This window comes from Belonocnema kinseyi, chromosome 7, assembly GCF_010883055.1.
Source record: "Belonocnema kinseyi isolate 2016_QV_RU_SX_M_011 chromosome 7, B_treatae_v1, whole genome shotgun sequence".
NCBI lineage: Eukaryota > Metazoa > Arthropoda > Insecta > Hymenoptera > Cynipidae > Belonocnema > Belonocnema kinseyi.
In genome coordinates this window covers 88,869,697-88,884,230 of record NC_046663.1, presented here as the reverse complement: position 1 = coordinate 88,884,230, position 14,534 = coordinate 88,869,697, and the positions used below count along the sequence as shown (strand labels likewise).

The 14,534-nt window shown below is 29.6% G+C and overlaps 2 protein-coding genes across 8 annotated transcripts in view; one reads left to right on the top strand and one right to left on the bottom strand.

The window, feature by feature from the left end:
* LOC117177438 (protein prickle-like) overlaps nucleotides 1–10,160 on the bottom strand; it is a 495,169-nt gene extending 485,009 nt beyond the window's left edge. The window contains exon 1 of the mRNA XM_033368120.1: nucleotides 10,098–10,160. The gene's annotated coding sequence lies outside the window, so the exon portion shown is untranslated. The remainder of the gene's footprint in view (nucleotides 1–10,097) is intronic.
* Nucleotides 10,161–13,047: 2,887 nt separating this feature from the next.
* Nucleotides 13,048–14,534, top strand: part of LOC117176861 (tafazzin homolog) — a 27,972-nt gene continuing 26,485 nt past the window's right edge. For 3 of the 7 annotated variants that reach the window (XM_033367206.1, XM_033367207.1, XM_033367205.1), the window contains exon 1: nucleotides 13,048–13,381. In XM_033367206.1, coding sequence (XP_033223097.1) covers nucleotides 13,224–13,381 — 158 coding nt within the window. In that variant the 5' untranslated portion in view covers nucleotides 13,048–13,223. Of the gene's footprint in view, nucleotides 13,382–13,648; nucleotides 13,779–14,534 lie in introns of those variants that run through there. The other 4 variants (XM_033367210.1, XM_033367208.1, XM_033367211.1 and 1 more) reach the window with 3 other exon arrangements.

Below are 14,534 nucleotides of genomic sequence, written 5' to 3'. Positions count from 1 at the left end.
TTAGTTTTTTTTTTTTTCGAAAAGAATCTCCTAACAAAATCGAAATTAAGATATTAAGTGAATAAAAAAGGCCAGAAAAATCGAGGAGTCCGCATTAAAACTTTTTTGCCACGCATAACGTTATCTGCCCAGAGCGAGTGATGATAACTCAAATCATAAAAGCATTATCTTTTATTATTTATAATTTAAATTCATTTTTTTGTAATTAAACATTTACTCATCTAAAGATTAAATCGAGTTTTTTTAAGTTTATTAGCGTCACAACATGTACAATTAGGGTATGGTCCAAAAATGCACCGAGAAAGTATAGATGCTTGTTTTGAGAATTATCCAACGAAGAATTTCATGTATTAGATATATGGGTTTTTTACCTCTAACACATCCCCGCGAATCCCTGAAAACTGCCCTTCAAACAAAAAATGTCATTTCTTCATGAAATCGACCTTTTGAGCACTGTATTCTCGTCTTTTTACATTCTCATCATTTATGATTGAGAAAGTATTAGAATTGTGAAAAATTTGATATCACAGTTTTGGTCACTGAATATGAAAATTCTATGTACGGATATTCATAGTATTAAAAAGAAACAACAATTTATCCTAATGACTTTTTTCGATAAAAAGAAAAGAGAACGTGTACTTTACTGCCTTCTGAAAGAGATCTTTTTGATAAAGTTTAATTCAAGCATCCCAAATGCAAAGAATAATTATCCGAACGCGAAGCGCGAGATTCAACCGTCGCGCGTCCTGGGCGCGCTCAAACTTGCGAGCGAAGCGAGCCGCGCGCAATGAGAATGTTCCCGCTAAGTAGGCAGATTTTTTTACTTCAAATTATTCATATTGGCCTAGTGGGATATTAGCAGCATTGGTTAATTAATTTTTTATTGTTTAAATAAATGGGATTTGTTTAATTTTTTTCATTCTTTTTTCCCTAGAAATTATTACTATTGGTATAGTGGAATATTTATTAACATTGGTTCATTACTTTCAATTATTTAAACAAATGGAATTTCTTTGATTATTTTTTAATGAAAATTATTACTATCGGTATAATGAAATATTCAACAAAGTTGATTAATTAATTTTTAATTATGTAAAAAAAATTTTATTTGTCTGAAAAAGTTTTTTTTCAAACATTCGATAAACTGTCTGTTTATGATCATTAAGTGATATAAATTCAATTTCACATATTATCCAATTGTTAAAATAATAAATTATTATTTATTTTCAACTAATAAATAAGGTTGTATAACAAGTCATTTTATATTGACATCTTACCTGTATTATTTAACAAACCCTTATTAGTTTCCACAAATTTAATTTGTTCGTTTTTTCTTATATAATCTTTATCTATATTATCTATCTAAACACATTCTTTAAACAAATAGAACTTGGTCACATAATTAAAAATTAATTACCAATATTGATAAATATTCCACTAGACCAGCAATAGTAACTTTTATTTCTTTAAATGTCGAAGAAAAATTATTTAAACAAATGAAATTTGTTTCAACAATTACAAATTAATTAACCAATGTTGATCATTATTTCACTAAAGAAATAGTAATAGTTTGTGATGAAAAAAAAATGATTTTTGTAACAAAAAGTATTTGAACAAAATTAATTTTTTAAATAATTGAAAATTAATTAACAAATGTTCCTAAATATTCCACTATACCAACATAAATAATTTTAAGCAAAAGAAGATAAGTATACACTACTCAAAAGGTCGATTTCATAAAGAACTGATATTTTTCGTATTAAGGGTAATTTTCAGTGACTCGTGGGGACGTGTTTGAGATGTCAAATTCATATGTCATGAAATTCTTTATTCAATAATTCTCAACAAGCCTATATACTTTTCCGTCACATTTTCCTAAACCCTAAAAAATTAATCCAAAAACTCAAAAAAGTGATTTTACATGGGAATCTTCAAGTCAAAAACCGCCACCTGTTAAAATAAAATAAAAAAATAAAAGGTCAGATCGCAGAATAGGGGCGTCACCTCTACTTTTGCAGGAAAAACAGTTTTGTATGGCAACAAACTATTATAATCTTTAATTGAACGATAAATGAATCGATTTGATGGAGCAAACGTTTTAAATTATTGTTACTTTTGTTACTATGATGTCTCAAATATGGGTTTGTCACGATATATCGTAATGATCATATTTAACGAGAAGTTGGAAATGGGTAGTGATTTGACCAACATTATTCTTCTTACTAGTTATAGGGGTGCCTTCGCGTCCCTACAAAACGTTGGGAAAGGGTAGAGTTTTGACAACATTATTTTTGTGACCTGTCAAAGGGGCGTTTTTGGTCGTTTCCATGTTTAAAAGTACCTAAACGGTAAGTTAAATATGATCATTCTGATATCGTAACATACCCATATTTAAGATATCGTAGTAACAAAAGTACCAATAATTTTAAATTTCTGTGTACTCAAATCGCTTTTCGTATCGTTTAATTAAAGATTCTAATAGTTTGTTGCATAAAAATACTGTTTTTCCAGCCAAAAAACAGTTGCCACCCCTATTCTGCAATTGCACCAATAATAAAAAAGATTCATTTGACAAAATATTAATTTGGTATGTAAAATTACATATTTCCCAAATTAAACATAAAAATGAAAATATATAAAAGTAAAAATTCGATTAATAGATAATATATATTAAATAAATGAGCTAAAATAAACAGGTGTCAAAGTGTGGACAAAAGTACGCCTCTATCCCGATATCTCTCATTTTAAATTGCATCTAATTCGTTTAATTATGCCGTTGAAATTATTCTCTACATTTGCATTAATATCATACAGTTTTTACCCAAATACATTATTTAAATTGTAATTAGTGTTTTCGTTATATATTGCCTCATGATTTATCAAATGACTTTATCAGATTTTTTTAGAGCCTTTGCTGCACATAAAATTTGAATTATAAAGATATGATGAGTTTTTTTAGACAAAAATAGAAAAATTAATTTCTTTTTCGTATTAAATATTAATAATACACCCTTGTGAGTTTTATAAGATCGTAAACAATAAAATTATGTAATGAATGGGCATAACTGGAAATGAAAAAAGTGCAAACGCGAATCCAGTTCCGGTTTTACGGAGGCGATTTAAGGTTTGGAATGCGTCCAACAACTTGTTTCGCTTGTATCTTGCAAACAAACATCATGCTCAGCATGGTGAAGCGCGGGTGTTGAATACTAACGATTCATGTGCCTTAGTGTGCGAGACTGTAAGTACGATTAAGATCATCGCCATTCACGGAGAAACTTTCGGTTGTAAAATTTGATATTATAATATTTATTTTTACAATAAGACAATTACACACTAAAAAGAAGTTTTTTATAATCTCTAGGAAAGACTGGAAAGTTTACAGAACACAATAGTGAAGACATCTTCCTATGTTTATTCTACGTATTTCTAATTCTTCCCATAGGAAATAAGAAAAACTGTGGTCGAAAGAGCAAAATAAAAATAAATTCGCATTTACTGTTTTATGAAAATATATTAAAGTTGCACCGCTCATAAATTTTATACATTAAACATGCAATTAGATATTAATATTTTATTATAATTTAAAAGAGAAGAAAATCGTTTTCGAACGAAATTATCTTCATGATCCTCGGCGCATATGACGTTATTCGGCACTGAATTTTATATTTTAAATAGGAACTTTCGGAAAACACAACATTCAAATGTTATTCCTCGATCATTACACTTTTACATTGAAAGTGGTAATTTTTCTCACCTATTTTGCAACTTATGTTATTAAAACTGCTAGTTATTGCAAACTACGGTTTTATTATTTAATTTGTAAATATCACTTTTTCCTAACATCAATCTAGTGTCGAAAATATTAAACTCTAAATGGCAATTATTAAGTTTGTAGTATATTTATAATTGATATGGAGAAAGTATTTCTTCGTATTGCCGTGGCACTAATACAATTTTGTCGGTTATGTTCTAGATCGTCATCGAATTCTTAAAAAGATCAATATTATAATGCCAAATTTTCCTAATAGTTTATCCGTGTACCACAAGAGGTAAAAGCAGTAACTACCAAAATTGCTTTTAACTTCCCCGAATCTTCACCACAAGCTTGCCTATATTTATTTCATTGGAAAATTAACTTGTTATTTGAATGGCAGGATTCGAAGTGCTCTATGGAACTAAATGATTAAAAAAGTATTATTAAAAGTATTAAAAAAGTATCTTCTTAAAGAAAAAGTATCCTCAGAATTTCATACTTTTCATACTTTTTTATATGTAAATAACTGTCCTAATATTGCATCTAAGGAAAAGGATGATCTAGAATTTGCGCTTAAAGCTTTTATTCAGACAATTTGTGTAAACATACGAAAGCTAATAATATAGAAATATCTAGGTAGGCGTTAAATTATACTATTAACGAAAACAGTTTTTTACTTAACTTTATACGCCCGAAGATGATATGAGTGTATATTAGGGTGGGTTGAAAAAACAAAATGATAGAATTCGACATTGGAACTATGCCGAAAAGTAGTGGCTAAAAAAACATCATCTCTTAGAAAATTACGGTGCACCTTGATATATTTTCCAAATGAGGAAAAAACATTACTATATCAATTTTAGAGAAATCTGAATACATTTAGTGTTCCAAAAACGGTGTTAAAGCTTTAATAGAGAATATTCCTCAAATTAGTCAAGATTCGTGATTTTGAATATAGGTCTACGAATTCGTCTTGGTTTTCTCTATAATTTAAAATGATTTGAAACCCACAATAATCTCAACAGCTAAACATATGGAAGATATACAAAATAACATTTAAATCCTTAAATTTTCTATAAGTCTCGTATTCTTATTGTCAATCTTCACACTCAAAAAAATGTCTAGTTCAATTAATCAGAATTCTAGTTAAGAATGCCCTTACTATTTATACATTCTCATCATTTATGATTGAGGAAGTATTAGAATTGTCCGCAATTTAACAACACAGTTTTTCAGCGTGTCCCCGCGTTTTTAGCCCCCTTGAATCAGAAAATCAAGTTTTTACGACAGCGTCTGTCTGTCGGTCCGTAAGTAAACAAATATCTCTCGAAAAAATTAGCGGATCAATTCGATCTTCGGCACACGTTTTTTTTAGGTCCTAAAATAAACGATGAGTTCGCTTACCAGCCATTTTGCATACAAATTCAAAAAGGTAAAGCAATTTTAAAAATTGTTGGTCTTTTTTTTTAGATTAAAAAATTTTATATGCGGCTATTCGTAGTACTCAGAAAGCCAAACAATTTATTCTACTGACCTTTTTTAATAAAAATAAAATTATCAGAGTTGAACCGCATTTATGAGATTTTAAAAATCAACCGAAAATCATGTACTTGAAGTTACGAACGTTCATATGAACGAAATTAAAGATTTTTTCCCGAATTTTGTTTTGCCTAAATCATTTAGGATGACGAAAAATGATATTCCATCAGAAGAAGTTTTCGAATTTTTTGAGGGGTTAAATACCCTTACAAATCACCCATTATTCAAACATGCCAAACACAATTTTGATTGTCGATATTTGAAAATATAAAAACGTCAACAAATCCTCATTTTTTACCTCACTAATTATAGACGGAGTAAGAAAGTTCGGCAAGACCCCTAAAAACCACCCCTAATATACCCACACCTAAAATGTTAAAAATGACAAGTTTGATTGTCGATATTTGAAAATAGAAAACGTCAAAAATTCTCTATTTTACCTCGCTAATTATAAAGTGAGTGAGAAAGTTCGGCAAGATCCCTAAAACCAACCCCTAATATACCCACACCTAAAATGTTAAAAATGACAAGTTTGATTGTCGATATTTGAAAATAGAAAAACGTCAAAATTCTCTATTTTACCTCACTAATTATAAAGTGAATGAGAAAGTTCGGCAAGACCCCTAAAACCCACCCCTACTATATACACACCTGAAAGGTTAAAAATGACAAGTTAGATTGTCGATATTTGAAAATATAAAAACCTCAAAAATTCTCTTTTTTTATCTCACTAATTATAAAGTGAGTGAGAAAATTCGGCAAAACCCCTAACACCCACCCCTACTACACCCACACCTGAAAAGTTAAAAATGACAAGTTTGATTGTCGATATTTGAAAATATAAAAACGACAAAAATTTCTAAAACTCATAAAAAAAATTTTTTTCAAATTCTGAAAAAGCTCTAGCTTTTTGAATTTTGGTTTAATCGAAAAATTTAACTAAGCTAGTTTTTGAATATATATGATATCTAGTAAATAATTTAAATGAAATTTCCTAATTGTCATCGAAATTGCACATTTTTATTGGGTAGTTTGCATCTCTTTTATCCATCTATAAGAAATTATCAATAATAAATTCTTTAATTTTTGTAGAAAATACCTGTTTAACGAACTTGGCCTTCATTCTGGGCGCCTTCAGAAGTGTATCAAAGGCTGAATCGCTGAAAACATATCCTACAAAAGTTAGCATGGCTACAAAATTCAGGTAACCATACATTCAGACATATAGACAGACATACAGACATGCAGACAGACATACATATAGCCAGGCAGACAGCGACAAGATTTCATGATTTGCGGACTCTGTGAGTACCGAAACGTAGAGCTCCGTTAAAAACCAAAGATCGAATTTTTGGACAATTACATTACACTCTCATGAATGATAATGTAAAAAGTTCAAATCCCCAAAAATCGTTTAAATCCCTAGAATACCTTGAATTACTTGGAGATTTAATCATATCATTTGAATCTTGTGAAATTATTTGAAATACCTTCAAATCTCTTTAAATCTCTGGAATCGCTAGGAATCCTTTGCAATTTCATTTTATTTGTTTTCCAAAGTTTTCTAGAAATCTCTTCAAATCTTTGGAAAAACTACAAATTTCTTTGCTATCCTTTAAAATTTATTTAATCTCTTTAAATCCCCGAAAATGTTTGGAAATGTTTGAAATCTGCTAAAATTCCTTAATGTTTCTTAAAAACCTATGAAATACTTTAAAATCTCTTGAAATGTTTTTAAATCTTTGAAATTCCGTTAAAATTTTAGGAAAGCTGATGAAATCACTTAAAATCCGTGGATTTTATCTAGAATTCCTTAAAATTATTTAAAATGCATTGTTGTATTTAAAATATTTTAACTCTTTTGAAATGGTGTCAAATTCCTTGGATTTTGAGGAATCATGTGTAAATCCGCTAAATTCATTTGAAATCCTACGTCAAATAAATAAATCAATTATTCTTTTGTAGTTGCTTTATTTTTTGCATTAATTTTTTCACTATTTACACATTATTTCTTTTTATACTGACTTTCTTTGCTTTCTCATGATGATTTTCTGTATAATCATTTTCTTTAGAATTGCGAAAAAAAATCTTTGAAGGAAAATCATTATAGACTTTACTGAAATTCTTATAAAATGTATTAGTAAGGGAGTAATACAAGGAATTGTAAAAGATTGCATGGAATTGCATGAAATTTTATAGAGATTGCTCGAGATTTTACAGACATTGAATGGGATTGCACGAGATTGTAAAGGATTTCATGGGATTACACGAGATTGAATAAAATTGGAGGGGGAGTAACATCAGACTGCAGGAATATTTATCCAATCCCTCGATTATAGACAAATTATAAAAAATTAAAAACACAAAATATTATCAGTCTTATTTGAGATCTAAAATTTCAGCACGTCCATTTAATATGAGTTTATCTGCTATCTATCTCCTACTGAATGGAGACGTCGATCTATCCTTTTTTTAACTTATAAAACTGGTAATAATTTATTCATTTTTATGTTACCTCTATTGAGTTTTTTATTTTGAAGTATAGAAAGAATTAATTTGCTACTGAAAAATAATTTAAGACTAGATACACGGAAATAAATTTCAAGAGATTACTTCACGGATCTGCTCCTTGATTTTATTCGCGCTTCAGCGCAAGAACGAAAATCTCGGGACCCATGATTTTCAGTCAACAGCCGCTGTTTTCAAAGCATGGGTTCCGAGATCTTCGTTCTTGCGCCAAAAAGAGAATAAAATCAAAGACCAGTTCCGTGAATTTAATATCTTAACATTTCTCTCTGTGTCGATAAACGTTTATTTTTCAGCCTCCCGGCCTTAAAAAATTCACTTGCTTACACAATAATTTAAAATTAGTTTATTTTAAATTTCTAACTTTTAGAAAATTTGAATTTTTTAATTCCAGAAATACAAAATCATATAATTTAGCACGAAATTTTACTTGGGTCTTTAGTCGGCCGAAGGATGAATTTTCAAACCCGATCTGAGCTGAGATCGACTTTCTGGATTTGCTACGATTACGAATCGAATAAAATTGAATTACAAAATTCTATCAGCTCGTATCTAATTTCGAAATATTGAAATTCAAGCACGTGCTGGTTTTCAGCCAATCCAAAAATTCGGTATCACTTTAGATCGGATCCGAAAATTCGACATTCGGCCGATTAAAGTCCAACAGTCGAATTTTTTATTCGATACACAGAAAAAATGTATACGTAAAAAAGTCACGAACTAGTATCTAGGTCTCGGATATGAGAAAAATTTATTGTACATTGATTGTTTTTCGTAAATAATCTGAAAATTTTGAGAAAGAATTGATAAACTCGATATGACAAGTCTAAAACCATTCATCACTTTTTTCCGTAAATAATTACGAAAATATTATGAGTGACTGGGTAAAGTATCACAGAGCACTCACGAGCTTGCACAACAAATCTGGGAACTAGAACGTAGGTTCGTCTTCACGTGGCACGCATATGTGTGGTTTGAGTTCGTCGGATGAGTGGCTAGAAGTTTTATTACACCTACAATGTTCAGTCTCGATGGCTACGTGTGTTTACGCATTCATGGTTTATGTTTAGAAACTTTCGAGTCAGCAGTTCAAGGGTTCCAATCCCTCAGAATTGTGCGAATTCCTAAATAAATATAAATTAAATCGCACAAATAAAAATTTTCTCTTTTTATATTTAAGTCTAAAATTTTCAGCAACTTTTCGTAGGAAATTCGAACTGTTTGTAAAAAAGGTTCCAAATTTCTCCATACAATTTTCATAGAAATAAGGATTTAATGTTTGATTTTTTATCCCGTATCCGAGACCTAGCTACAAATTCGTGACTTTTTTACGGATTAATTTTTCCCGTGTAATTAGTGCCTTGATTACAATGGGTAATTCAATTTTCATTCGCAGAAGTCAGATGTTAATTTATTTTTAGCAAGAATATGATTTCACAAATGCAAAGTCATTGGACTTTTTACGAACGAGTTACGCGATGTTGCATTCTCACTGTAAATCACTTTTTGATTCGAGAATAAATTATTAACTATTCAATGAAAACTAAAAATTCATCAGTTGCACTAAAAAAGTGGTTTACTTGGATTTCGTCTTATAAGAAAATATAGCTGTGTTACTTAATTATCTAGCTTTAGTATCTTGTTTATTATATAGTTTTATCTAATTTTTCCACCTAGAAATAATGTAACTAATTTACTTATATAATTTCTAGATGACAAAATGTAGCTAAAACCGCTAGACTTTTAAGTAATATGGGTAGAAATTTAGGTGATACATCTATATTTAATATAATATTTCTCGAATATTAGTTACAATATTGTTACGATTTGATCGAGAATTAATTTACGATTCATTTTTCATTTTTCCAACTTTCTATAAAATATGTAGACTTTTTCATCCCGATTTAATATTACCAAAGTTAATCTTATCCATAACTACACCTTTTTATTGATGTATTCCAAAACGTAGCTAAAAAATTATACAAAAAAATTAATGAAATCAAAAAATCTTAATTGAGTTATTAGGAAATTTACCAAATAAACACAAATAATAACACCCGTAATTAATACATCCATAGTACTTCATAGCGGTATTATATAGAATTGATGAGAATTTATATATGCTTTCAGATAAATTCACTGACATTACAAATATATTCCTGACATTTTCACGATTTTCTAGGTATATAGGGATTCCCTGACAATGCCAGGTTTTCCAGGTGAGTAAATACCCTGTTTAATGTTAAAAAAACGTAAACCATTATTTGCCACTAACCTGTAAACAATCTAGTTCCGACTCCCTCCAATGCCTGGCGAAGTGATTCATCACAATTGTCCACGTGCGCGCACTATTAATATCACTAAAACGTCGAATATCACATTTTATCAATGTGAGCCTCTTGTGTAGGATTATCATCAGTGATGTATTCGAGGCCGATTTTACGTTTAAAAACTCTTTCAAATAAAATTAATGTAGATAGCATATTGAATTTAATAAGAAACCACTTTTTTTATTTTCCTAAGCGAAAAGACGAATTAAAAAAGAATGCAGTCAAAAAGTTGCATTACCAACAAAATACATGAACTTTCCAGTAAAAGAAACGATTTTTCGAAAAAAAAATTAAAAATGTAATCAAAATAGTACAATTTTCAAGACAAAAGACGATTTTTTTCGATGATAGTTGCATTTTTAACAAAAATGTTACTCTTCTACCAAGCAAAAGCAATTATCAACGAAGAAAAATGACGTTTCTACCATAAAAGATGAATTTTCAATCCAAAAGTATGCATTTTAAACAATAAAGTTAAATTTCAGCCAAAAAATGATGATATTGACAAAATACACTCAGCTCCCAACATAAGACAATTTCCTAATACAGTGAAACTATTAGATAGGGCGTCCTTATGTATAGTTCTTCAGAGAATTGACACCGCGCCGTGCCGCAAGTATGAGTAAAAGGAGTTGCACGAGGTGTCCGGTTGTCATTCAGGCGTGGCCAAACAAAAGTTCTTAAATCCGGAGCAGAAGTTTCTCAGGTTTGTTCCAACCCACCGTCAGTTCCAAAACCGGAACAATAGAAGAGTTTCACTGAATTAATCAAAATATTTGAATTTTCTAAAAATAATTAAAATTTGTACAAAACAGTTGAGTCTCTAACCACATAGTTGAACTTTCAGCGTACAAAGGTGTATTTTTAATGAAATTTTAAATTTTTAAACAATCAAAATCAAATATTTGAATTCCCAAAAGATGAATTTTCAACAAGATAGTTGAATTTTAAGCAAAAAATTGAACTTTCAAAAAACAAGAATAATTTCCTACAAAAAAATACGCTTTTTTAACAAAATACATGAATTTTCTATCAAAAAGATTAATTTTCAACAAACAAGACTAATTTTCTAACCAAAAAGACGACTTTTCAACAAAATACATGAATTTTCTACCAAATTGCTAAATTTTCAACTTATACAATATACAGGATAATATTTAAACAAAAAATGGAACAGTTCCATTTTCAGATGAAAACTTTGAACAAAAGAAACGAATTTTCCACAAAATTATTAAATTTGCAACCAAAAAGGTGAGTTTTCAACCAAGAAGATTAACGTTCTATCAAAAAGGCGAATTGCCAATAAAATTTCAAACCAAACTTGGAATAGTTCAATTTTCCGTTAAAAAGTAATAATTTTTAATAAAAAAAATGAACGTTCAACAAAGTTGTTAAATTTTCAACCAAAAAGATGAATTTTGATCAAGTAGATTAATGTTCTACCAAAAAATGCGACATTTAAACAACATACACAAATTTTCAGCAAAACTATATAATTTTAAAGCTTAAAGATGAATTATCTACAAAAATTAAATTTTTAACTAAAGAATATGATTTTTCAATTAAATAGTTTCATTTTTAACCAAATAGTTCATTTTTGTACTAAACTGTAGAATTCTAACCCGCAGAAGGTACACTGGTGCGAAAATCGAACCGGAAAATTTTTCAGTTTGCTATTATCAGTTCGAGCTTTGGATTGCGGTAGGAGCCATCTCCAGTGCATAATCTATACGTGTATAAATATTGAAGTCGATCTATGCAACGGTGTGTACGGTATCGAGCTTCAACTATTTGGTTAAAAATTAAACTGTTTAATTGAAGTCATATTTTTTAGTTAAAAATTCAATTTTTTGGAAGAATAATTCATCTTTTAGCTTTAAAATTATATAGTTTTGTTGAAAATTAGTGTATTTTGTTTATAGTTCGTATTTTTTGGTAAAACATATGATATGGTGGAACTTTAAGTAAAATAATCGACTTTTCATAAAAAAAGGTAAATTCTCAAGGAAGCATGTAATAATTGATATTACAACAAAACAATTGAATTTTAAAGAAAAAGAAGAAACTTCTACTAAGAAAAACAAATTTTTCAACAAAAAAAAATGAATTTTCAATCATACAGTTAACTTTCTACTAAAAAAGATAAATTTTCAACCAAATTTTTTAATTTTCAATTGGAAAAGTTTAAATTTTTCACCAAAAATTTAATTATTCAATTTTTATTCAAAAAATTTTATTTTCAAGCAAACATGAATCGAATTTCCATAAAAAAAGCTCAATTTTCAACCAGAGGTCAACCTGCAACTAAAAAAAAATTAACAAATTAGTTGAATGTTTTATTTAAGAAAATTAATTTTTAATAATATAGTTACATTTTCAACAAAATAATTAAATTTTCAACCAAATAATCGAATTTTTAATCAAATGAGATCAATATTCTTAACTAAACATATAATACTAATCTTTTAAAAACAAAAAATGAACTTTCAGCCAAAAATATAGTTGGATTTTTTTGTTGTGTTTAAATTCTAAATTTTATCTCAATTGTTGACGCCCCCCCCCCCCCCCCCCCCCCCCCCCCCCATAAACCTAGCAATATAGTTTTTAGAAAGTACCGCCAGGCCACATTTTCTTTTAGGACAACACGACTGGTTATCACTAACAATAATAAAGACCGGCATTAATACACACTGACCACGTATTACTGACACTAATTAAAGTTTACGCATCTAAAAATCTCCAATTACACTCGCGAACGAATGTCGTCATAAACAAATTACTCCCTACTCTTTTGCCTCGACCTACCGCCTCCCGTGTCACGTTTCAACACGGTTTTGAATGCACTGCCTCAGGCTATTTCGAACAAAGCGACCAGAGACAGTACCGATTGTCGCGTGGACTGATTCGTATCTGTCGGAAGCATTACCGGGAGTTAAAAAACCGTCTAAACAATTACCGCACGCCGAATTTTGTACGCTGCAAATGACACCGCCATAACCTAACCAACAAATTGAATAGCATAAAATTGATTTTAGAACCGTAGAACTTTTTTGAAATTAATTATTTAAACCATGAATGGATTACAATCGTCGATGAAAAACGGCTTTCAGGCAAAACTCGAAAATCTGGCGAGCAATGATAGTGAGAAATGTTTCGAGAACAATTGTCGTTCGGAGGACGAACTGAAGTCAAAGGAGTTTTCGAAAACCAAGTATTCTTCTATTTCAAGGTAAACGAATCGCACATTCGAAAATATTCCCCGGAATAATTAGTTTCCGTTATTATTCGAAACATAAAACAATCTCTTGATAAGCGACGGAAAGAACACGATTCAAAATCTTCGGTAACGGCCATGAAAATACTTCGGGAACGATCGACCATCTTCGTTTAAAATAATGAGCCGCAGTTCTGCCAACATAAAAATAAAAAAAGCATTCGATTTTCACGCTTTTGTGTTCGGAAGACTTTTTTGCACAAATTCCTTTTATTCGAAACAATCGTATCATTTGAAGCTGTTGCTAGCTGTGAATATTTTTTAGTTTAATTTAATTAAATTATGTGAAACAAAGCGTGTAAAGTAGGATTGAATATGTTTTTTTAAATGTGATTTATTTATCGTGAATAAAGTAAGTGACATGGATACGTGCTTTATTTAATTAGTGTATTGAGAGCATATTCTTTCTATCGGTTTTCTTTTAGTGAGATTTATTCATATTTTTTCGTTAAATAGGATCGTTACGGGTCGTTGAGGTTAGAATTACCTTTTTTGAAGTATTGATTTTTTCGTTTTCGTGTTAGTTTAGTTCTTACACATTAATTCAAATTTTTTAACGCTGTGTAGAATTTGCAGGTATTGAATCATAATAATAATTACTATTATCTACCATTATTCTTTACTGGTGGTTTTATTGTAAGCATAAGTAACAATAGTTTTCAACGACGTTGCCAGTATTTTAATTTGACGTCGATTAAAAAAAAAAAACAGTAATTTTTATCTTAAACTCCTATACTTTTGACCTAATTCATATATTCCAATTTTTATTTCGATTCAAAATTCATTCGCCAAAAGACTCCTATTGCTCTTTGGTGATACCTTGCTTCGTTTCCCAGAAAGATTCGAAAATTCAATTTGTAGTGGGGAAATCTTCCCTCCACAAAATGATTTAACCCACATACAACTTATCTTTCTCATATAATTAGGAACTTTAAAAATATATGGTAAAAATATAAAAAGTGACAATAGCTAATTTTTTCAAAATTAGAAGAAAAGAAATAAGAAGATTTTCCAGAAGACTCCACCTTTTTATATTTGCAATGTTTTTTAAAATTTTCTGCTCATATGTAAGGAATACGCCCTATCATTTTTTCAAGGGCTAAACCAT